At 38.1% G+C, this 26,480-nt stretch overlaps 1 protein-coding gene across 2 annotated transcripts in view; it reads left to right on the plus strand.

Annotated features, from left to right (window-relative positions):
• The window catches only part of rnf166 (ring finger protein 166), a 52,331-nt gene extending 32,581 nt beyond the window's left edge, over positions 1-19,750 (plus strand). For both annotated transcript variants that reach the window (XM_084405425.1, XM_084405426.1), the window contains exons 5-6: positions 7,910-8,017; positions 14,619-19,750. In XM_084405425.1, coding sequence (XP_084261551.1) covers positions 7,910-8,017; positions 14,619-14,684 — 174 coding nt within the window. In that variant the 3' untranslated portion in view covers positions 14,685-19,750. The remainder of the gene's footprint in view (positions 1-7,909; positions 8,018-14,618) is intronic.
• The last annotated feature ends 6,730 nt before the right edge of the window (positions 19,751-26,480 follow it).

The following is a 26,480-nucleotide window of genomic DNA, read 5'->3' on the forward strand; positions in this document are numbered from 1 at the left end:
TGGTATCAAAGAGCACACCCAGGTTCCTAACCGACGACGAAGACTTAACAGAGCAGCCATCAAGTGTTAGACAGTATTCTAGGTTATTACGTGAGGAAGTTTTTTGTCCAATAATTAGAATCTCTGTTTTTTCAGAATTTAGAAGTAGGAAATTACGAGTCATCCAATTTTTTATATCAGCTATGCATTCCGTTAATTTAGTGAATTGGTAAGTTTCGTTAGGTTTTGAAGAAATATAGAGCTGAGTATCGTCGGCATAACAGTGGAAGCTAATTCCATGTTTCCTAATGATATCTCCTAATGGTAGCATGTACAGAGTGAACAGCAGCGGTCCTAGTACTGAGCCCTGTGGTACGCCATACTGAACTTGTGATTGATAAGACATCTCTTCATTTACTGCTACAAACTGATAACGGTCAGATAAGTATGATTTAAACCATGCTAGTGCAATTCCACTAATGCCAACATAGTTTTCTAGTCTATTTAAAAGAATGTTGTGGTCAATGGTGTCAAATGCAGCACTAAGATCGAGTAACACTAATAGAGAGATACAACCACGATCGGATGATAAGAGCAAATCATTTGTGACTCTAACGAGAGCAGTCTCAGTACTATGGTATGGTCTAAATCCGGACTGAAAATCCTCGCAGATATCATTTCTTTCTAGAAAGGAACATAGTTGTGAAGATACTGCCTTTTCTAGTATCTTTGACAGAAAAGGTAGATTCGAGATCGGCCTGTAATTGACTAATTCTGAAGGATCAAGTTGCATTTTTTTAACAAGCGGTTTAATCATAGCCAGCTTAAAGTTTTTTGGTACGTATCCTAGAGACAAAGATGAATTAATGATATTAAGAAGAGGATCTATGACCTCTGGAAGCATCTCTTTCATTAGCTTAGTCGGTATAGGGTCTAACATACATGTTGTAGATTTAGATGATATAACGAGTTTAGTAAATTCTTCCTCTCCTATAGCAATGAATGAATCAAATTTTTCCTCAGGGAGACTACAATGCACTGCCTGATGCGATACTGTAGTAGACGGTTGCATAGTTATAATTTTATCCCTGATATTATCAGTCTTATAAGTGAAGAAGTTCATAAAGTCATTACTGCTGTGCTGCTTGGAAACTTCTGGGCTTGAAGCTTTCTTTTTCGTTAGTTTAGCCACTGTTTCAAATAAATACCTAGGATTATGTTTATTTTCTTCTAATAGGGTTGAAAAATAAGCAGATCTAGCAGCTTTTAAAGCCTCTCTGTATGCAATCGAGCTCTCTTTCCATGAAATGCGAAATACCTCTAATTTTGTTTTCTTCCAGTTGCGCTCCATTTTTCTGGCTGCTCTCTTAAGGGCCCGAGTGTGCTCGTTGTACCACGGCGTTGGACTATTTTCTTTAATCTTCTTTAAGCGCAAAGGAGCAACTGTGTCTAAAGTGCTGGAAAAGAGAGAGTTAAAAGTTTCTGTTGCAATATCAAGTTTTTCTAAGCTATCCGGGATGCTAAAATGATGAAACTGATCAGGAAGATTATTAATAAAGCAATCTTTAGTAGCAGAAGTGATAGGTCTAACATATTTGTAACACGGAGTCGGCTTTGCAGCCTTGGCTAAATGTAATTTACACGAGACTAGATAATGATCTGAGATGTCATCGCTCTGCTGCAGAATTTCAACGGCATCAACATCTATTCCATGTGAAAATATTAGATCTAGAGTATGATTACGACGATGAGTAGGTCCTGACACGTGTTGTCTAACTCCAATTGAGTTTACAATGTCTTTAAATGCCAAACCCAATGCATCTTTTTCATTATCGATGTGTATATTAAAATCACCAACAATTAGTACTTTATCTGCAGCCAATACTAACTCTGATAGAAAGTCCGCAAATTCTTTGATAAAGTCTGTATGGTGCCCTGGTGGCCTGTATACAGTAGCCAGCACAAATCTCAAACGGGATTTATCATTTATACTATATATTTTTACATTAAGCACCAACACTTCAAAAGAATTATATTCGAAACTTGATTTCTTAGTGGTTTTGAAAATATTACTATAGATTACAGCAACACCACCCCCTTTGCGTTTCAGACGAGGCTCATGTTTATAACAGTAATCTTGCGGGGTGGACTCATTTAAAGTAATGTAATCGCTTGGTTTTAGCCAGGTTTCTGTCAAACACAGCACATCTAGGTTATTATCTGAAATCATATCATTAACAATGAGTGCTTTTGAAGTAAGCGATCGAATATTCAGCAACCCAAGCTTTAGCATTTGCTCATCTGTATTATAGCTGTTTTTTATTTGTTGAACATCAATTAAATTTTTAACCTTAGATGGGTTAAACATTTTTGGGATTTCCAAAATCGGGGAACAGACACAGTCTCTATATGATGATAGCTAGGTGAAAGAGGCTCTATGTGATGGGATTTATCTGACCTGGGTGACGCGATGCCGCTAGCAGACGGTTGGTTTAGCCAGTCTGTCTGCTTCCTGACCTGGTGCCCAATTTGTCATGTTTGAGCTCTAAGACTATGAGCCATATTACTAGATAGAAGAGCAGCACCATCCCAGGAGGGATGAATACCATCTCTTTTCAACAGGTCAGGTTTGCCCCAAAAACTTTTCCAATTGTCTATGAATTCTATATTATTACACGGACACCACTCAGACAGCCAGCGATTCAGCGAACACAATCTACTAACTATCTCATCACTCCTGCGAACAGGAAGGGGGCCAGAGCAAATTACAGTGCCTGACATCGTACTTGCAAGTTCACACACCTCTTTAATATTAATTTTGGTGATCTCCGACTGGCGGAGTCGAACATCATTAGTGCCGACATGAATAATGATCTTAGAGAATTTACGATTAGCATTAGCCAGCACTTTTAAATTTGCTTTGATGTCAGGCGCTCTGGCTCCCGGCAAACATGTGACTATGTTCGCTGGTGTCTCTATTTTCACGTTCCGTGTGATCGAATCACCAATTACTAGGGCACAATCAACAGAATTCTCAGTGGGTGTTTCACTGAGCGGGGCAAATCGATTTGTTGTGGTAATCGGAACGGAAGAGTGGTTTTTTGATCCGCGACTAGAGCGATCCCTCACTGTCACCCATTTGCCCGGCTGCACAGGCTCTACTTCAGCCGGAACCGACTCATGTAAAGTGTTCACTATGCTAGGCGCATCCAAAATAGTATCTAAAGCTCTAGCACTCTTACTATCCTCAATTAAAGTTTGGATGCGTGTCTCTAATTCTGAAATCTTCTCTGTCAGCCTAACTGTCTCCTTACATTTATCACATATAAATCCTACATTGCCAACAGAGAAGTCTATGCTAAACATGTGACATGAAGTGCAGGTGACAATAACAGGACAAGACATTACTCACCGTGTTTGTTGACTGATTATTACTTACCTGAGCTTTTATTAACTCAAAGGCGCGAGCGCGCGAGAGAAAAATAAATAAATAAAACAGCTGAGCGCACGGGTGGCGCGTTAACAGGCTAGCAGTAGCGAATTAGCGTGTTGTGCTAGTAGTAATGGAAGCTAGCGATGTCAATCTGAGATGTTGGGTAAGCTGTATTTAGTATAAACAACTACAAATTGTAGTAAATGATGGTTCAAAACAAAGAAATACGAGGCAAAGACGGAGCTTACAGCACCGAAGAAAACACACTCACAGCAGGCAGCGAGGCAGACAGGAGCAATCGATCCTACTACGAAGTAAGATGGAAAATGTTGGAGTACATCTTGGTATGGTGAACTGGATAACTGATCATCTCTCTAATACGCCACAGTGTGTGTGAGGATGCAGGACTGTGTGTCTCAGGTAGTGAAGTGCAGCACTGGAGTCCCTCAAGGAACGGTTTTAGGACCATTTTTGTTCACTTTTTATACATCTGATTTTCAGTATAACTCTCTTTATAAACTTGTCATCTCCAGAAATGTTCTGATGATTCTGCAATAGTTGGCTGTGTAACGGACCACGATGAGAGGGAATATAGGGAGCTAATAAAGAGTTTCGTGGACTGGTGTGAGAGAAACCAGTCTCAGGCTAAATGCTAGTAAGACAAGGGAAATTGTGGTTGATTGTAGCACTTCCTCAGCAAGTGGTACCAGTAAATTTACGAGAGTCAGAAGTTGAGATTGTAACAACTTACAAGTATCTGTGTGTATATTTGAACATCAAGCTCAACTGGTCTGACAATACAATGCAAGTTTATAAGAAGGGTCAACGTCGTATTCATTTGTTAAGGCGACTCTTTGGGGTTTGTCATGTACTATTTAAGACCTTCTATGACTGTGCCCAGCAAACACAGAACGTTGGCACAACGTACCCAACCTTCTAACAACGTTTTAACAACATGGCCAAAAGGTTGCTATAACTACGTTGTGTGGTGAAGGTTGTTACAGCGTTGTCACAATGTTGACATTGAACCACCGTTCAGGGCCATTGCTGAAGGTTGTGCCAACGGTGTCTTGACAACCACTAGACGACACATGTACTCGTCACTGCCCTGATGCCCTGAATTTCAGCTGACCATTGGGCCGTCTCTCATTCTTCATCGAGCAATCCTTACGCGAGAACTGCGCTTAATTGACCTCAGCTAAATAAGATACGTACTTATTCAAACACAACCTACAACTTCCTTGTCTAATGTGACATTTATTTGAACATCTTCTGGTCAGGTATGACAAATATTTAACTTTATGCCAAAAGTATGAAGTCAAAATGACTTTAATGATGAGAAATTGATTTCAGCGTGTAGCTACTTGTTGTACATTAATGCTTTTTCCTTTTTTCTTTTTTCTTTTTTGGAAACGCACAGAGAAAATTTTTGTTTGTAACTGCTCGCACAACTGTTTATTTTTTCCTTTCATTTGTCATCTCATTCGTTTCTTTGCTAAATTTTCTCATGTCTGCTCATGCTGGTTAACGTTAATCCACTCCCTGTTTTGTTTTCTCACAAATGTATGACTTTTGGAAGTGCAATTTGATTACCATATGCAGTTTTAATAAAGTTGAATTAGGTAACCTTCTATGTCTATGTTTTACTCTTCAAAGTGTGCACTTGCAGATGTTGATTATAATGAATTTACTGTCAGGCCCATAAATAATAATAGGGATAAAAAAAGGTATATAATTTTTTAACATATGACTATTAAAAATTAACCACAAAACATGCTAAATTGGGGATATCTATATCTAGCATAAAAAAATGGCCAGAACGTCGTCTCTCTGTTGCTGAATGTCGCGCAACAATACAGCCCTGGTGCTAGGGTTGGGCGATGTCCCCTAAATTGGCAGTTGACGATGTTTACAGTAAAACATCGCGATGGACGATGATATCGTGGGGTGGGGTTAATTTATAATAATATTATTAAAAACGTGCTTTTTTTCAATAAAATTTCAACAGTAGTAATTATTAGGTCCATAGACAACTAAAAACAAACATATATTCAGCAAACAATAAATAAGTTGCCATATAGAATTAATTGTGCAGGGCTTTCACTGTGAGGTTGAGTTACCAACTGATGAACATAAATCCTCTTCGTGTGCGTGTGTGAGAGAGAATGCACACAGTACTACTTACATCTACTGTGTTTACGGGAATACTCGACTTGGCATTTTGATATACACTCACCTAAAGGATTATTAGGAACACCTGTTCAATTTCTCATTAATGCAATTATCTAATCAACCAATCACATGGCAGTTGCTTCAATGCATTTAGGGGTGTGGTCCTGGTCAAGACAATCTCCTGAACTCCAAACTGAATGTCAGAATGGGAAAGAAAGGTGATTTAAGCAATTTTGAGCGTGGCATGGTTGTTGGTGCCAGACGGGCCGGTCTGAGTATTTCACAATCTGCTCAGTTACTGGGATTTTCACGCACAACCATTTCTGGGGTTTACAAAGAATGGTGTGAAAAGGGAAAAACATCCAGTATGCGGCAGTCCTGTGATGCTAGAGGTCAGAGGAGAATGGGCCGACTGATTCAAGCTGATGGAAGAACAACTTTGACTGAAATAACCACTCGGTACAACCGAGGTATGCAGCAAAGCATTTGTGAAGCCACAACACGCACAACCTTGAGGCGGATGGGCTACAACAGCAGAAGACCCCACCGGGTACCACTCATCTCCCCTACAAATAGGAAAAAGAGGCTACAATTTGCACGAGCTCACCAAAATTGGACAGTTGAAGACTGGAAAAATGTTGCCTGGTCTGATGAGTCTCGATTTCTGTTGAGACATTCAGATGGTAGAGTCAGAATTTGGCGTAAACAGAATGAGAGCATGGATCCATCATCCCTTGTTACCACTGTGCAGGCTGGTGGTGGTGGTGTAATGGTGTGGGGATGTTTTCTTGGCACACTTTAGGCCCCTTAGTGCCAATTGGGCATCGTTTAAATGCCACGGCCTACCTGAGCATTCATTCTGACCATGTCCATCCCTTTATGACCACCATGTACCCATCCTCTGATGGCTACTTCCAGCAGGATAATGCACCATGTCACAAAGCTCAAATCATTTCAAATTGGTTTCTTGAACATGACAATGAGTTCACTGTACTAAAATGGCCCCCACAGATCTCAACCCAATAGAGCATCTTTGGGATGTGGTGGAACGGGAGCTTCGTGCCCTGGATGTGCATCCCACAAATCTCCATCAACTGCAAGATGCTATCCTATCAATATGGGCCAACATTTCTAAAGAATGCTTTCAGCACCTTGTTGAATCAATGCCACGTAGAATTAAGGCAGTTCTGAAGGCGAAAGGGGGCCAAACACAGTATTAGTATGGTGTTCCTAATAATCCTCTAGGTGAGTATCTCTGTGTTTATTTGGCCGTTTAGGCGCGCAACCGGAGACAGAGGCTACTATGCTTGTCCATGTTGTGCTCGGAGCGCGCGCACAGTCAGTACAATTCAGTTCTCTTTCGCGACTTACCGCACTTTTAATATTTCTTTTCAATATAAAGCACATCCTGCTCTTTTCTTTCTCATTCATTCATGTTTCGTTATTAATAACTTTAAACAAAACTGAAATCTGCGCGGATTATCAAAAATACGACACATTTATAGGACATAATAGGGTCTCTGCGGCAAAAATGAAAGTACCCGGCCCGCGGGTGAAATGTTTCGAAATGTCGCTTTGCACAGCAAAGCACCCGTTTAAATAAAATTATATATTAAAGTTTATAGCCTACTTTTACATTTTCGCTGCTGTTATCGTCCATCGGCACAACCCTACCTGGCGCGTCTTACAATTCTACGTTGTTAGAATGTTGCGAGCACGTAGACAGCGACGTTGCCATAGCAGAAATGCAACGTACCACAGACGTTGCCACAACACAAATGTGTTTGCTGGGTAGTCTCTGCTGTGATGATCTACTCTGTCACATGTTGGGGAGGCGGACTGTTGGGAAAGGAGAAGAATAAGTTAAATAAACTTATAAAGAAGACAGGCTCTGTTGTGGGGAGTGTGTTACGCACCTTAAAGAATATAAAATGATTGGGAAACATTCTCTTATGATGAATCATGATTGTCATCCTCTTGATGAAATAGCTCTAGTACCTACAGCTCAAGATGAATTCATCCCCGCTGTCTTTTTTTCCAAACGCAATTAGATTTTACAACCAGCGTTATACAAGATGACAGACTATTTTTTACTTGGTTGTATATAATCATAATGCTTTGAGAAATTGATACTGGAGAACAAGACTTGTTGCTGTTGTGAATGTTGTTTATGTTGTCTATTTCTTCATTGTATTGTTGTGCTGCTGTGACATGTACATTTCCCCCTGGGGGATTAATAAAGTTTATCAATCAATGAATCAAATGTAAAATGTGACTTTAACTCACTGCTGAACACTCTCTTCTTGTGTGTGTGTTGTTGTGCAGGTGTGTCCGGTGTGTTCAGCGATGCCTTGGGGCGACCCCAGCTATAAGAGCTCAAACTTTCTGCAGCATCTTCTCCACCGGCACAAATTCTCCTATGACACATTTGTGGTGAGGAGGCGTATGCTTTACATTCATATATCCTTCATTTTGTATTCTAACGCTGTCCTGCTTTCTCCTGCCTACATCTGCAGAAGAGAGGGAACCTCGTACAAAACCTCATCACAAATAAAACAGCAGTTCAGTTTCTCTGTTTAATGAGATTCAACCAAGGAGAGCAACTCCTTCCTGATCAAGTGAATATGTACTGTTTACATTTCACCCCAAATTACATAGAAAATATAAGATATTTTGCATACAGAAAATTAGGAATTTTTTTTTTTTGGACAATTAAGTTAAATTATATTGTGACATTTTTATGACAATTAAGCATATTTTACCCTTCAAAATGTTAATTACTGTACTGCATAGCTGGACATGTGTTTGTTTTTGTTTGTTTGTTTAATCCCCACTATTCTCACTATTGCATTTTAATGCAAGCTGTACTTTACAACTGAAATGCAAAAACGTATAATGTGTCGTTTAACCACGATGGTTAATGATGTCACACAGGTGATGGAGAAATAACTTATTTTAATGAATCTTTTTGAGATTAATGCTAGATTATTTTGGACATGGCCTCTGAGGACCAAATCTCATTTTTCTCAGTTACTTTTTTTTTTTTTTATAACTATGGTGTCGGGAAATTATAATGCTTTTATAGGCGTATTTACCAATTTCGAAATTTCCTATTGCGCTTGAAAGGATAAATACACACAAAAATATATCCAACTTTTAATTTTGGTGGGTATTCATTTGACAGTCGGTTATGCCTTAAGTGAAAGTAAACGGTTGGAAGAAAATCGTATCATTGGATCCGTGGATTAGTTCTTAAAGTGACAGTAGCCTAATAAACCTGCTGCTGTCTGTCATTAATGTTACTTAATGCTCGAAAATGCTGCAGCCGGGTTTGTAACCGGGACTTGTAAGCGAGCGCATATTACTCCGATCTTAAAATCTTTAAATTGACTGCCAGTGTGTTATAAAATAGATTTTAAGATATTGGCCTTTGTTTTTAGATCCCTAAACGATCTGTCACCCTCTGATTTGTCTGACTTATTAAACAAAAATAAGCCAACAAGATGTCTCAGGTCCACAGAAAACTGCTCTTTGTCTCAGCCTAGATCACGGTTGAAGGCAATAGTTGGGCCTTTTAAGCCTTTATCTGTGAAAACCTCAAATTCTGTTTGTTTAAATCTTAATTGAAATCGTTTTTTTTTACTTTGTCTTTTTAAACTGTTAAATTTGCTGATTTTATTTTGTATTGTTTCCTTTTTATTATTATTTTTGTTTCCTTTCATTGTTTTATCTTATTTGTACAGCATTATGGGTTCAACTGCTGATGTGTTTATCGGTGCTTAATAAATACATGAATTAATTTGATTTTAGTAGAGTAAAATCTTGATATTTCTTTATAGTTGGGGGCCTTAAGTACATAAATAGGTATTTTCGCGCAAATTCATCTAAAAGCGCCAAATTTGGCACAGATGTAGCTCAGGTCATACCGAAATGATTTAGCTAGGGCGCCGGAGCCAGTGACCCTCGGGGCCAAGATGGCGGCCAAATCCAATATGGCCGCCGCCCGAAAAGGGTTCCGGCTTTAATTTTTGAACCACATGAGTTACAAATACAAACTTGATATGTTTTTCAGCTTAATTGATCATGAGAAACACATAGGAATGTTTATATTTATGACCCAGTATATCTGGACCCCTTGATCCTCCAATTCCAATATGGCCGCTCTCCAAAAAAGCAGTTTGGGCTGTAGTATGGGGCCTTACACACCATTGTATGCGCAAATTCATCTACAAGCACCAAATTTGGCACAGATGTAGCTGAGGGGATACTGAAATGATTTAGCCAGGGTGCCCGAGCCAGTGGTCCCTGAGACCAAGATGGCGGCCAAATCCAATATGGCCGCCGCCTGAAAGGGTTTCGGCTATAGCTTTTGAGCCAGATGAGATACAAATACAAACTTGATGTCTATTTTACCTTCTTTGACCATGGGAAACCCATAGGAATACTTACATTTATGATTGGGTATATCAGGATCCCCCAAATTCCCTAAATTCAATATGGGCGCTGTCCGAAAAACGGTTTTGACTACAAATTTTGAACCAAATGCGCTACAAATGAGGATGATGTTTATTGACCACAGGAAGTCCATTGGCATATTTATATTTATGCTTGTGTAAGTCTGGAACCTGTATTCTTTTCAAGACTGTGGTTGAAAATCCTTTTTTTTACCACAACTTTGAAGGTTATTCTCAATGTTGATTCATTTCCTTATAAAAGTGAAATGGTTTTCAGTTTACCACAGGTGAATAAATTTCAAAGTGTAATCATATAAGAAAGAATAAGACACAATTATTATTGCAAGGCAATATTTATGTCAAATTGTTAAAATAATAATATAGTCAGTTTTTCCAAAATTCTTAAAGGTTTGCTTAGCATAACAAAAAAACAGCAATAACATAAAAAACAACAGTGAATTCTCATGGTCTCTCACATGAATTATCATTATCACTCACAATCACCGGATCTCTCATTGTCTTCACCATCATTGTTTGTACAAGCACCCTCACATGCACATATACACTCACCTAAAGGATTATTAGGAACACCTGTTCAATTTCTCATTAATGCAATTATCTAATCAACCAATCACATGGCAGTTGCTTCAATGCATTTAGGGGTGTGGTCCTGGTCAAGACAATCTCCTGAACTCCAAACTGAATGTCAGAATGGGAAAGAATGGTGATTTAAGCAATTTTGAGCGTGGCATGGTTGTCGGTGCCAGACGGGCCGGTCTGAGTATTTCACAATCTGCTCAGTTACTGGGATTTTCACGCACAACCATTTCTAGGGTTTACAAAGAATGGTGTGAAAAGGGAAAAACATCCAGTATGCGGCAGGCCTGTGGGCGAAAATGCCTTGTTGATGCTAGAGGTCAGAGGAGAATGGGCAACTTTGACTGAAATAACCACTCGTTACAACCGAGGTATGCAGCAAAGCATTTGTGAAGCCACAACACGCACAACCTTGAGGCGGATGGGCTACAACAGCAGAAGACCCCACCGGGTACCACTCATCTCCACTACAAATAGGAAAAAGAGGCTACAATTTGCACGAACTCACCAAAATTGGACAGTTGAAGACTGGAAAAATGTTGCCTGGTCTGATGAGTCTCGAGATTTCTATTGAGACATTCAGATGGTAGAGTCAGAATTTGGCGTAAACAGAATGAGAACATGGATCCATCATGCCTTGTTACCACTGTGGAGGCTGGTGGTGGTGGTGTAATGGTGTGGGGGATGTTTTCTTGGCACACTTTAGGCCCCTTAGTGCCAATTGGACATCGTTTAAATGCCACGGCCTACCTGAGCATTGTTTCTGACCATGTCCATCCCTTTATGACCACCATGTACCCATCTTCTGATGGCTACTTCCAGCGGGATAATGCACCATGTCACAAAGCTCGAATCATTTCAAATTGGTTTCTTGAACATGACAATGAGTTCACTGTACTAAAATGGCCCCCACAGTCACCAGATCTCAACCCAATAGAGCATCTTTGGGATGTGGTGGAACGGGAGCTTCGTGCCCTGGATGTGCATCCCACAAATCTCCATCAACTGCAAGATGCTATCCTATCAATATGGGCCAACATTTCTAAAGAATGCTTTCAGCACCTTGTTGAATCAATGCCACGAAGAATTAAGGCAGTTCTGAAGGCGAAAGGGGGTCAAACACAGTATTAGTATGGTGTTCCTAATAATCCTTTAGGTGAGTGTAGAAGTGCAATGAACTCCGGCTTTACAGCACTTACAGTGCCCTCTACATGCTGTCTTGCAGCCACAGTGGAGGAGAATGGTGCAGGCTTTACTGGCGTCTCCGAGATTAGTCCAGTAAGGTTCCCAAGTCTTGCTCGTAGAGTCCCGATACCATCCCCATGCATTGAACTCTGGGATATCTTGCTGGACAGCGGTTGCCTGATTCCAGTAGAAGCTGGCCTGCAGAAGTGCTCTTTTGATGTGCTGAATCAATGCAGCTTGGGTGGGTGGCAGGTTCTCAAGATACTTGGTACCATTTGAGAAAAGGTGATGTCTAGCTTCATCTACACGGCTGGAACCACAGCTCTTGCTGTACATGATGATGACCATACGCTCCAGTCTTTGGACATGGACGTCATTGTTGATCTGTTCAGGCTCCAAGGTGAGGGTAACCAGAGATTCTGTGAGATCTGGTGTTGCCTCCCAAGCTGCCCATGCACTCTTTTTCCCATGGCACAGGAAGGCTGAGGTTGTGTCACAGCCTGTTAAAGCGTGGAAGAGTGGTAAGGCTAGTGACTTCTGGGGACCAAGATCCTTGCTGATTTCATGAGCAGGAATGTCCCTGTAGTTTTTTCCACCTGCAAAGCCGATCCAGAGCTCTGTGAGGCCGAGTGTGTTGAAGAAGCGGATGGCAAGGATGACAAGATCGCTGTCGACAGTCCGGACAATTGCCTTTTTATGGCCATTGGCCCCAGCATGTGCAAGATGCAGGATTATTCTTGTATCTGCTTCTGGATGATTACAAGGCTGAAGGGCAGACATGTCATACCCTGGTCTGTTGGAGAGTACAGCATCTTTCTTGGTGGAAAGGAGAAGTTTACCTGACATGCCATGCTTGGTTATCTCTTCACTGATATATCCAAATAGTTAGATATATAACAATATATCCAGTATATATATAATAGATATATCCAGTTACGTTTTGGAATTGGAGTTCTCCCATCTACTTTAGTTCTTGATCCGGTTCCTCTGCGTTGGTGAGTTTGTGTTTTGAGTTTCTCCTCTGGATATGTATCAAACACAATATCCAATCACGTGACAGATTCATAGCTCATGTGTGACCTCACAAACCCAGCAATATTGGTGTTAACGTAGTCATGGAATGTTTTTTCAGTAGTTGGCCGGACCATTTGGACCATGAGCTATGAATCTGTCACATGAGCTCATCATGTACAGCAAGAGCTGTGGTTCCAGCCGTGTAGATGAAGCTAGACATCATCTTTTCTCGAATGGTACCAAGTATCTTGAGAACCTGCCACCCACCCAAGCTGCATTGATTCAGCACATCAAAAGAGCACTGCTGCAGGCCAGCTTCTACTGGAATCAGGCAACCGCTGTCCAGCAAGATATCCCAGAGTTTAATGCATGGGGTTGGTTTCGGGACTCTACGAGCAAGACTTGGGAACCTTACTGGACTAATCTCGGAGACGCCAGTAAAGCCTGCACCATTCTCCTCCACTGTGGCTGCAAGACAGCATGTAGAGGGCACTGTAAGTGCTGTAAAGCTGGAGTTCATTGCACTTCTATATGTGCATGTGAGGGTGCTTGTACAAACAATGATGGTGAAGACAATGAGAGATCCGGTGATTGTGAGTGATAATGATAATTCATGTGAGAGACCATGAGAATTCACTGTTGTTTTTTATGTTATTGCTGTTTTTTTGTTATGCTAAGCAAACCTTTAAGAGTTTTGGAAAAATTGACTATATTATTATTTAAATAATTTAACATAATATAAATATTGCCTTGCAATAATGATTGTGTCTTATTCTTTCTTATATGATTACACTTTGAAATGTATTCACCTGTGGTACACTGAAAACCATTTCACTTTTATAAGGAAATTAATCAACATTGAGAATAACCTTCAAAGTTGTGGTAAAAAAAAAAAGGATTTTCAACCACAGTCTTGAAAAGAATACAGGTTCCAGACTTACACAAGTATAAATATAAATATGCCAATGGACTTTCTGTGGTCAATCAACATAAAATAGACACCACATCCTCATTTGTAGCGCATTTGGTTCAAAATTTGTAGACAAAACCGTTTTTTGGACAGCGGCCATATTGAATTTAGGGAATTTGGGGGGTCCTGATATACCCAATCATAAATGTAAGTATTCCTATGGGTTTCCCATGGTCAAAGAAGGTAAAATAGACATCAAGTTTGTATTTGTATCTCATCTGGCTCAAAAGCTATAGCCGAAACCCTTTCAGGCGGCGGCCATATTGGATTTGGCCGCCATCTTGGTCTCAGGGACCATTGGCTCGGGCGCCCTGGCTAAATCATTTCAGTATCTCCTCAGCTACATCTGTGCCAAATTTGGTGCTTATAGATGAATTTGCGCGTACAATGGTATGTAAGGCCCCATACTACAGCCCAAACTGCTTTTTTGGAGAGCGGCCATATTGGAATTGGAGGATCGAGGGGTCCAGATATACTGGGTCATAAATATAAACATTCCTATGTGTTTCTCATGATCAATTAAGCTGAAAAACATATCAAGTTTGTATTTGTAACTCATGTGGTTCAAAAGTTAAAGCCGGAACCCTTTTCGGGCGGCGGCCATATTGGATTTGGCCGCCATCTTGGCCCCGAGGGTCGCTGGCTCCGGCGCCCTAGCTAAATCATTTCGGTATGACCTGAGCTACATCTGTGCCAAATTTGGCGCTTTTAGATGAATTTGCGCGAAAATGTGCTTAAGGCCCCCAACTATTAGACTTAAAGACTTAAACCACACTGACCTGGACATGTTGTTTTTCTCTGTTTGTGAACGCAGGATTACAGTATTGATGAGGAGTCAGCACTGCAGGCAGCACTGACCCTCTCATTGGCCGAGAGCTGAGAGTCTGACGTCATATCCTGTTACACAAACGCAAACATGTGAAGGATCTTCTCGCCTGTCTTGTTTTAGGCTCAATATTTTCATTGTTTCTCTGTATTTCCTCTCACTCTACCTCTCTTCTGGTCTATATTTCTGAGCTACACTCCAGCTTGATCCTGAAGTAGCTTTAGTTCCATCGCCACCGTCAAACCAACAAAAAACAGTGATGTATGCAAAAGGTCAGACGAAGGAATAGATAAATATCACCATGCTTGTTCTTGCTGTTCTTCCTGTTGTTTTCTATCCAAACGTGAAGTGAAATCGAGCACGGAGGGATCAGCGCCACGTTATCTGAATTATTGAAACCACGTTGGGGTTTGCTGTCCTCGTGATGAACTCTCATCTTTAGGCAATACCAATACAGAAACGAGAGACTCATTATCACTCATGTCATCATTTAAGGAATGCTGAAAACCATCCGCCCTTTTTTTAATCAAGAGTTGATGTGAATACTTGCACTCGTCACAGTTTTCTACATGTCTGAATTCTAGTATCGTTGTTCTTTTATAGTTCAATACCAGAATACTGACCGACAGGACTGCATATACTCTGCTCTTAACTTGCTACGGTAATATTTTCTAAGAAGCATCGGATAAGATTAAAGTTTATATTTTTGGAAAAAAGTTTCCGTTTCAAATGGTGCACTGATAATACGACGGCGAGCTTCTAGAGATGTGCTGAAGCGTTTGATCTGTTCATTGGTACTGTTCATCTGCATTTTTATTTACGAGTTCAGGAATCGTGACGTGAATTCAAGTGGTTTGGTTGGAATAAAAGGGATGCGTTTGGCAAGCTTTTTTTGCATATATCTCATCAGAGAATTATGGGAAATGTCATTTTGTACTTAACGATCACCAAATGGACAACGATTGGTTAATTGGCATGATACCCCTGCTGGTAGTTGCTGTAATTACACCCTGTGCTTTTTAAAAGCACCTTTTTTCCATTAATGGCTGTTAGAAAATGTGATGTGAAATTCCGATGTGACTTGAAGACAGAATTGATATAGAGAAACTTGAGAACGTCCAATAGACTGTACAAAAAGATGGACAAAGTGTCTCCCGCTTTCTTCCACGGTAGAAAAATGAAGCCAAAATATCCAAGAAACAGTTGTTAATTTATAGCATCAAATAAACATGAATGAACATCAGAAGGTATGTTGTTTCAACCGTGGAAAGACGTCGGTACACACCGTTTTTCAAGTAAAAAAGTCCACCGACGTTAATCTACTAACTCTCCTGACTGCTTTGTTGGACAAAATGGCGGATTCGGTGGATGGCAGATTATGATTGGTCAGATCGCCTGTCAATCAAACTCCCTGGGAAGGGACAATCGGAGCCGGAGTCTGCGCAGCATTAAAATAACTAGCTAAAACCAAACTTATTGGAGAAATGAACACTTGAACATACGTCAGCATGATGAGAACTACCTAAAATGACAGAAACCATATTCGAGAAAAAAATTATTTGAAGTGTAATTGGATCTTTTTGTTTGGCTCGCGTCCCATTCGATTACATGGAAAGGGGGCGGGGTTTACAACCTATACTGCAGCCAACCACCAGGGGGCGATCGAAACGTTTTGGCTTCACTTTTCAGGGCGTAGAAGTGGAACAGTGTGCAGATTCCTTTTCTTGTCGTTTACTACTACTGATAGTGGGGTTCAGTACTTTGTACATGTTGAATCCAAGCCTATGAACGCTGTAAAGGAGCACTGATGCGTTGGTGTGATAGGCGTAGGCATGTGTTACAGGACTCTAATGTCTCCACTATGCAGACGTACCCAAGTATTCTGTTCCTTTCCCACGTTCTTCTCAGCCACAGAGTGTTATATATGCCTGGAGCTGAGCGAAACATGCTCTACACAAGTACACTAATGTGAATGTTTGGCCGAAGCATTGGGGAAAGTCCCTTTGTATGTGCTTAACCTGATGCTTGCTTTACTTTCTTCAATCAAAGAAGCATTACAATATCTAAAACCAATGTTTTCTTAAGCCTGGGTCAGACTACAGGAGTTTTAGGCCAATGTATCCCCTGATTATCCTCCCGACAATCTGAGGAAAAATCTGCGCTGTTGCAACTCGACTGCCAATCCTGGGGAGAAATTGATGTTTACATGTTTAATTGATGTTTAAAAGGATGTAAACTATTTTGTTTACATGCGCTTCCCCATGAGATCATGCGAGGTGCATGATAATCTTAATATCTTGTAGTGTGTGTGCATGTTTGAGATTTGAGAGAAGACAATCTGTAAAGATTCTCCTCGTGTGCGTGATGCATAATCATAATTAGTTAGGGTTTAAAAACTCCTGAAGCCTGAGCCCATCCTGAGGAGTATTCAGAAATGTTGTTGTTATTACTCAAGAATGCATTAGTCACATTTAAATGTCTGTGCTATTAAACTGGATGTTTAGTATCTAGCTATGAACATGTTTAACAGACTTTACCTAACTTAAACGCAACACTATTCTTAATCAAACAGTCTACCGTATTTGACATGAATGAAAACCCTAGAAGAAAACAGTTTATGCTAATTAGAGATGCACCGATATGAACATTTTGGCCGATACCGATAACCGATAATTCTTTAGATTTGAAAGCCGATTACCGATATATTGGCCGATAAATCTATATCCCAAATTTTTTATAATTTTTGAGAGCCTCATTACAAAAACAAAAGGTTCACCATTAAAATGTCTGAAGGACATAATTATGACGTTCTCATGATAAATTTATGTAGCCGATATTGTGCTGCACATGTATTGTCCTTTTTTCCAATCATATTTCAAGCAATTACAAAACCATCATGTTGAACAGTCGCATCTGAAGCGTCTCAGCTGAAGCAAATAATACATTATTTATCAGATTTAATATAAAATGAACATGTATCGGCCGATACCGATATGGTGGCCGATATATCGTGCATCCCTAATGCTAATGTCTGCTAAATCACTCCTCTGTTATGAATTTGGCTAATTTCGAGAAACACAACGTGTGAAATTGAGCTTGCATTGAATCATTTGCGTTCATGTACTTGTATAGAGTATGTTCCAGATCTACAAGCTTCAGTTTGGTGGATTTGTGTGATACTGGTGCATCATTTCCCATTTGATACAGCTTTGATAACTCTACCGGATACAGTGTTTTTGATATATATATTTAGAGCCAGTCGTGGCGGAAGAGCTGAAGACCATTAGGGCTGCTTGGAAACATTTGTTTTTGAAATTAGCAACTTTTTTTAAAATAAGATGATGTGCTTTAACTTGTGATTCGTTTCTGTGTTGATAAACGGTGTGTTTGTTTAATCTGTCGCGATAAGAGTCATTGTGATTATCTCCAGTTTGTGAACCACTATTTTAGCAAGGTTAAGCATGTCACAATCATCGTCTAATCGGAAACTCTCAGACCGGGAATTAAATCGCCAGTGTTGGGTGTAACGCATTACAAGTATCGCAAGTTACGTAATCAGATTACTTTTTCAAGTAATGAGTAAAGTAATCAGATTACTTTTTCAAGTAATGAGTAATCAGATTACTTTTTCAAGTAATGAGTAATCAGATTACTTTTTCAAGTAATGAGTAATCAGATTACTTTTTCAAGTAACGAGTGAAGTAATCAGATTACTTTTTCAAGTAATGCGTAAAGTAATCAGATTACGTTTTCAAGTAACGAGTAATCAGATTACTTTTTCAAGTAATGCGTAATCAGATTACTTTTTCAAGTAATGCGTAAAGTAATCAGATTACGTTTTCAAGTAACGAGTAATCAGATTACTTTTTCAAGTAATGCGTAATCAGATTACTTTTTCAAGTAATGCGTAATCAGATTACTTTTTCAAGTAATGCGTAAAGTAATGCATTACTTTTCAATTTAAAGCAAAATATCAGTTTCTTTTTCAAACCATTGTTTGAAAAAGTGTTTTCCCATTTAGTATTCCTCAAAATGAATAAAAAACTGTGAAACGCAAACTCCAGATATTACACAAACCTGCAATAATTAAATGTTAAACTACACACAAATATACTTTATGCATTTAATCTCACTTTATTAACCAATGTCTTTGCTGCTGACACTCAATGATCCAATCCAGCCATACTTATTATCAAAAATGACTTTAGATAAACACATTTATGAGGAAAAAGTAACGTAACGCATTACTTTACATAAAAAGTACTGAAGTTACGCAATTAGTAAAGCAATATTGTAACGCATTACTTTTAAAAGTAACTTCCCCCAACACTGTAGATCGGTCTGATTTCTGCAATGGTCTGTGGAAAGTGACTCAACATGATTTGGGGGGAAAAAAAGGAACATTTATGAACTTCTATAAATGTCCTGCTGTCGGTTTCTAATCATTTAGAAAGTTTATTGTGTAATCACTTAGAGTGATCATTCCTGTATGGTTTTCTTAAAAGCCATCATAGAGTTTGCATTGATTTCTTTAAGAATAGCGCCGTGTCCTAATGGCATGACATGCATCTCTCTTCTGTGCAAATCGGAGTTTTTGAGGATAATATCAAAGTTGTCGCCTCGTTGAGACGGTAATTTAATAACGTTTGACACTTTCTGACACATTTCTTCGCTGGAAACGTGTGACGTCTCATTAGGACACGGTGTTATTTGTCATTTGTCTTTTGATGTACATTTGTACTGAATACGGGGCCATTTATAATGTGTAAGGCCTTCTGGGTAATGTTGGGAATGTCCTTGTTTGGTATTTATTAAGAGGCCCGTTAAGAGGCTTATACATTCATAGTATAAGTGATGACTTTATTCTTCTTTTGTTTTATGGTTAAATTGTACATAAAATGGCAGGACTGCCACGTTTGGTTCGCTGGCATACGCTGAGGTTTGGATTAAGGTGCGATCACCTTTCTGCGAGGAAGCATGTTAAAAACATTGCACTTTAATTAACTCAAATGTCTTTTGATGATCGAGTAGGAATTTTGTTCCAGTTATTTAGTAACTCACTGCCAAATGTATTTGACACGAGGCAGATGAATTTGTCATTGTTCATGTCATTGTTGTGTGGAAAAGGTCGGTCAAGTTCAACTAAACATTTTCAGAAACGCTTTTCAGTAATTGATAATATTGTATGTTATGTTTAAAAAAAAAAAAAAAAAACCTAACTTAAAGCAGAAGTAAAAGCTGAAAGATTGCCTCCTGAAAATGTGTTCACTGTATTTGATGGCAATGTGTTTCTGATTGGCTTTTACATGGTGTCGGTATTTAATGGTCTTGCTCTGAAAGAACGATATTGAGGAGTAGAAAGTAGAAAAAGACAACTAAGTTTCCCAGTATTCCAATGTTTTTACTGTATTTTTTTTTTTTTTTTTTTTAAGTGTCTAAATATATTGCTCAAACAATATTCATGTGCACAGCTGTAGCATAGTATGTACTTTTTTTTTCTTTTCTTTTTTTTAAGTGAAACTTTTGATATTGTACAACACAGCTCTCCAAGTCCTGATACCTTTGGGAATGACCTTAAAATGTATATTTTTCACTCTTTTTGTATATTGTAACATCAATGCACACTGTCACATAAACATACAGGACTTCTGCATTTCTTGTGTTTGTTGACGGCTCTCCAGAAGAACAACGGATGGCTTGTGGTGTGTGTGTATATAAAGGAGAAATGAAACCCTCTTGAGGACTCGACGCGTTACAGCAACTCTGTGGAATATGTTGGAAGCGTAATTGCGGATGCTTGAGAAGGAAACGTGCCAGACTCTCGGACATGTCCTGGATTGAGTTGTGAAATGCCCTCATCTGACCAGAGAAGCGGTGTTTTCGTGCTGCCACAGGCAGAGGGCGCCATCGGTGTGTCGGCTTATTCACGGCTATGAATAATAACCAGATAACAGTAATAACAATGCTGATGTTATTGATGGTGTGCATTTATGAAGCTGTAATACTGACTGAGGTTTAATAAGACACTTAGTGTATTTGTAGCAGTTTTCCCCTTAATAAAAACACAGATGCACCCATCTTTCATAGCCTTGTCCTTTGGTGGAAACACTTTCTGCACAAACGATGAAAGCGGTCCTTGAATTTTACCATTTAATAAATGTTTTTGTTACTTAAACATTAAAATATGAAGAAAAAAAATGCTTTTATTATTTCTGCAAGTTGCCGAGGAATTTTTATTTTTTATTTTAATTTAGTTGATGTACAAAAGAATTAAACTATATAGATATTTAAAAAACTAAAACTAATTAAGCAGTTTATTAGAAAACTAATAAAGTTTGACAGAAGAGAAAAACACATTTATAAAAGTTTACATTTTTTAATTCAAAATTACAAAAATGAAAAACGGAAAAGATTAAAAATACAGCATTAATTATAATTGATTTTACTCATTTACATTTTTTAGATCGAAGTTGCATATGTATGCACAACAAGAAAAATAATTGTATTTTTATTATCTAACATTAGCAAGTCGTGAGCTTGGGCTGAGCGATAAAACTGTCGCAATATAATTGTCCTCTGTAAAACAATATCAAAAGTTTGATTAGTGGTTAATTTTACTGAAACTCAAACGGTCCAAATATTTACATAAATAATGAGCTTGTTACCATTTTTTACAGATGTTACTGTTTTTGTTATTGAACACAGATTTACATCTGCATCTAAACTCAAACTACTGTCAAATGAGCATTTCTAAGAGACAGAACATGTATTATTATTAACATTACAGCGCGTCAAAGTCAGAACATCTATAAAGATATTTATTTTGTTAAGGAAAAATGACTGGTAAAGTGTTAAGATTTCAAAAACGGGAAGTGTTCATCATGTTCTGACAATAAAGATAGTTTTAAAACCACAAACTTTAAAGAAAGTAAGGTTTGACATTTATCGGGATAGTTCTTGATATCGACTGATATGAGACATTTTAATGTGATCATTTTTTTAGGCGTATCGTATGGCCTAAGTGCACAAAACACAAGAGACGTCCCGACTGGATCTCAGAGGTCAAAGGGCACGATGTGAAATGCAAACGCAGTGATCAACCGATGAACGCGATGCAAACGTCCAGCTGTGGGACTGGACCAGTAAACGCACCTGTTCTGGGGAACAGATATAACCGAGGGAACAAGTGCAACACATTACTGTCATGCAGTGTGTGTCAGCGGCTCGCAGGAGCTTGATATTAATACACACACACACAACACTCAGTGTGGAAAATATTCTGTAAATCTCAGCGGCTGGCCGGTGCAAATATCTCCTGCATCTGCTGGATGGGCTAAATATAGACCAGCTTCGCCTTAACACGGGGTAAAATTAGTTCATGGAAATGTAATAGTGTGCCACTATTATATATATATATATATATATATATATATATATATATATATATATAAAATAAAAAAAGATTTCCTCATGTTTATGCCAGAATAGTTTATATAGTCTTTGCATGACATCACAGAAATATCAAATGATGCATGTTTACATTTCACTTCTACTTATAAATGAAAACAAATCCGTCAGTGCTTTTTATCATGCATGAGAATGCTTATAAATTACTGTACCTGAAATGATATTTACACAACGCCTTCTCTGACGGTCATATTGCACAATTTTCTTTCATATTGATAATTTCTCCACTGATTTGCCATTTTTGGTATGTGTTTTTTTTTTTTTTTTTTTTTTTTTTTTAAATTGACACGCCCATTAATGGCACGTAAAAACAAACTTATTCATGATTTGGCGTTTTTTATCTAGGAGACTCATTCGTTGCCCCTACGCAGACAGTAGCGTGTGATTTCAGACCAGACTTAAGCTTCTCGCAAGTCAAAAGTCTGGTTATGCGAAACTAATCAACCCCCAATTTCAGTTTCAGAAGAAGCGTTCTGCACGATTCATCCTTGAGATGTATGAACGTCAAGCATAATCCTCTACAAAGCATGGAAATATGATTGATTACTGGTTCTGCTTTGGAACAAAACACGTTAAATGAATACCTTGAAATCACATGAACTCTTTTCTCACTCAAACACAACCAAAAAAAGGTCATTTTGTCCATTGCTCAAGGATTCAAAGAGTCATCACCCAAAAGGCACAGACAAGGGTCCAGAGTAAAATACAACACACGTTTTTCTAAATCACAATAAACTTTCAGATATTATTGATACATTTGTTTTGTCATACGGTAAGGATCCGAGGTTAAGCAGTCAGTAGGCTATGGTGTAGCATATGTGAATGTGAATGGCTTTAAAATGGATCAGCTGACCGAACATTTTCATTGTGTTTCTAAAAGGGACGTATACATTTGTGAAACCAGGCCTCTAAGGACAATCATACCATCCCACCATTAGATACGGTAGTTGTGGTGATACAATTATATTTGTAACAGTATTCTGATTGAAGTAATTGGTTAAATTAAAGTATTTTACATAAAAGTCAACAGATACATTTATTAAGGTAATCATAATTATTCCAGGTGGCAAATATGACCTCTTTTGTTTTAGCATCTGCAGACTTTCATGGATTACAGGTAGGTTTCACTTTATTTCAGTATTCAACTGATAATGTAACTTTGCAACTACATGTCAACTAGCAGTCGTTAGAGTATTAGTGGACTGTTAGGGTTCGGATTGTTAGAATAAGTTGACATGTAGTTGAAAAGTAACTTATAGTCAGTAAAATATCTGTCGGGGAGCATTAAAATAAAGTGTTTTCGGATATTAAGAGGTCTACTAATACTATAATGACTGATAGATGACATGTAGTTGCAAAGGTACTGTTGGAAACTTTTTATTCCTTCATGGAAGCAAAAACCAGGAGACTTGAGATGGATCTTATAAGCAGAAGAGATTTATTCTTCCAAGTCTGTAGTCTGTAGTTCATCATCATCAAGACTGACCATAATAGAGTATTCATTGTAATTATACTTTTCAAAGAGGGGAGGGGTTACATAGAGGTGGAGTCTCTGAACAAAGCATGTAAATTAAGTATGAACACACCCACCTCTGAGAGCGCTACCAGTCCAATTGAATCAGCATAACTTATTCAAATGCTGATACTGGCCAGGAACTCCGGTTCCAAGAGCCAATCCCAGAGCCATTAAAGATAAAAGGTGCGTCTGGGGCTACGGGCTCGAGCCATTAAAGATAAAAGGTGACTTACAATAGAGAAAAACAGGACTGGCAGAAACTGTTGTTACTATTATCCTAACCTAACCTTAAAATGCTAACTTCAATGTACTCAACTTTTACTGTTGCAACCTAAATTAAACATTTCATAAATTTGTAATACAACAGTACTTATAGTTAATATACTTCTTTTTCACAAGGGTCTGCAGAAGAAAAAAAGCATGGAAGTGAATGATCTCTTTATGAAGCAGAACCATTAAGAGGGAATAAATATTTTCAGAATACTGAATTTTCCAGGTACCCCCAGGTTATTTTCTCATCATAAATCATGCTTTTTTTATGCATCTAAATATCCAGCTTAAATAACATGAACCTTTTCACGCATAGAGGTCACTACATTGGACAGCTATTTAAGCAGTTTTAATGGCATAGTTGCACATCGACCTCTACAGTGCACTCTAATGCATCATCCTATACATTATTGACACCAAGTTTTTTCCCCTTCTCCAAACCAAGATGGCAGTCAGAATTGCTCCAGAATATCAATCCAGTCCTTCTGTCCTAGGAGACTCTTACAGGTAAAAAAAAAAAAAAATTGTAGCACCAAAGGAGTCATATTGGGAGGATAGTCTGATGAATTATCTGTCCACTAAATTGGACTAAAGTAAACATCATGCATCTCTACCTACATTTCAGCTACAATTCATACTATCACTGTGAATGTTGTACTTCATTTTGGCTGTCAATGTATTTGTGTTATTATAATGTAATCTAACAATCATTGCAATGTAATCATCAAAATCATCAAAAGTAATCTGATTACGTAATGCATGTTACCTGTAATGTTACTTGACTCGTTACATCAAAAAGTAATCTGATTATATAACGCACGTTACCTGTAATGTTACTTTGCTATTTACTTTAAAAAGTAATCTGATTCCGTAACGCACGTTACCTGTGATGTTACTTTACTCATTAAATGAAAAAGTAATCTGATTACATTATGCAGGTTACCTGTAATGTTACTTTACTCGTTACATCAAATGTAATCTGATTACGTAATGCACGTTACCTGTAATGTTACTTTAATTGTTACATCAAAAAGTAATCTGATTACGTAACGCACGTCACCTGTAATGTTACTTTACTCGTTACATCAAAAAGTAATCTGATTACGTAATGCACGTTACCTGTAATGTTACTTTACTTGTTACATCAAAAAGTAATCTGATTACGTAATGCACGTTACCTGTAATGTTACTTTACTTGTTACATCAAAAGTAATCTGATTATGTAACGCACATTACCTGTAATGTTACTCATTACATCAAAAAGTAATCTGATTATATAATGCATGTTACCTGTAATGTTACTTTAATTGTTACATCAAAAGTAATCTGATTATATAACGCACATTACCTGTAATGTTACTCATACATCAAAAAGTAATCTGATTATATAATGCATGTTACTTGTAATGTTACTTTAATTGTTACATCAAAAAGTAATCTGATTCCGTAACGCACGTTACCTGTAATGTCACTTTACTTGTTACATCAAAAAGTAATCTGATTACATTATGCAGGTTACCTGTAATGTTACTTTACTCGTTACGTCAAAAAGTAATCGGATTCCGTAACGCACGTCACCTGTAATGTTACTTTACTTGTTACATCAAAAAGTAATCTGATTACATTATGCAGGTTACCTGTAATGTTACTTTACTTGTTACACCAAAAAGTAATCTGATTACATTATGCAGGTTACCTGTAATGTTACTTTACTCGTTACGTCAAAAAGTAATCTGATTATATAATGCATGTTACTTGTAATGTTACTTTAATTGTTACATCAAAAAGTAATCTGATTCCGTAACGCACGTCACCTGTAATGTTACATTACTCGTTATGTCAAAAAGTAATCTGATTATATAATGCATGTTACTTGTAATGTTACTTTAATTGTTACATCAAAAAGTAATCTGATTCCGTAACGCACGTTACCTGTAATGTTACTTTACTCGTTACGTCAAAAAGTAATCTGATTACGTAACACACGTCACCTGTAATGTTACTTTACTCGTTACGTCAAAAAGTAATCTGATTATATAATGCATGTTACTTGTAATGTTACTTTAATTGTTACATCAAAAAGTAATCTGATTACGTAACGCACGTTACCTGTAATGTCACTTTACTTGTTACATCATGAAGTAATCTGATTACATTATGCAGGTTACCTGTAATGTTACTTTACTCGTTACGTCAAAAAGTAATCTGATTACGTAACGCACGTCACCTGTAATGTTACTTTACTTGTTACATCATAAAGTAATCTGATTACGTAACGCACGTCACCTGTAATGTTACTTTACTTGTTACATCAAAAAGTAATCTGATTACGTAACGCACGTCACCTGTAATGTTACTTTACTTGTTACATCAAAAAGTAATCTGATTCCGTAACGCACGTTACCTGTAATGTTACTTTACTCGTTACGTCAAAAAGTAATCTGATTACGTAACGCACGTCACCTGTAATGTTACTTTACTTGTTACATCATAAAGTAATCTGATTACGTAACGCACGTCACCTGTAATGTTACTTTACTTGTTACATCAAAAAGTAATCTGATTACGTAACGCACGTCACCTGTAATGTTACTTTA

Source organism: Rutilus rutilus (assembly GCF_951802725.1).
Source record: "Rutilus rutilus genome assembly, chromosome: 3".
NCBI classification, from domain to species: Eukaryota; Metazoa; Chordata; class Actinopteri; order Cypriniformes; family Leuciscidae; genus Rutilus; species Rutilus rutilus.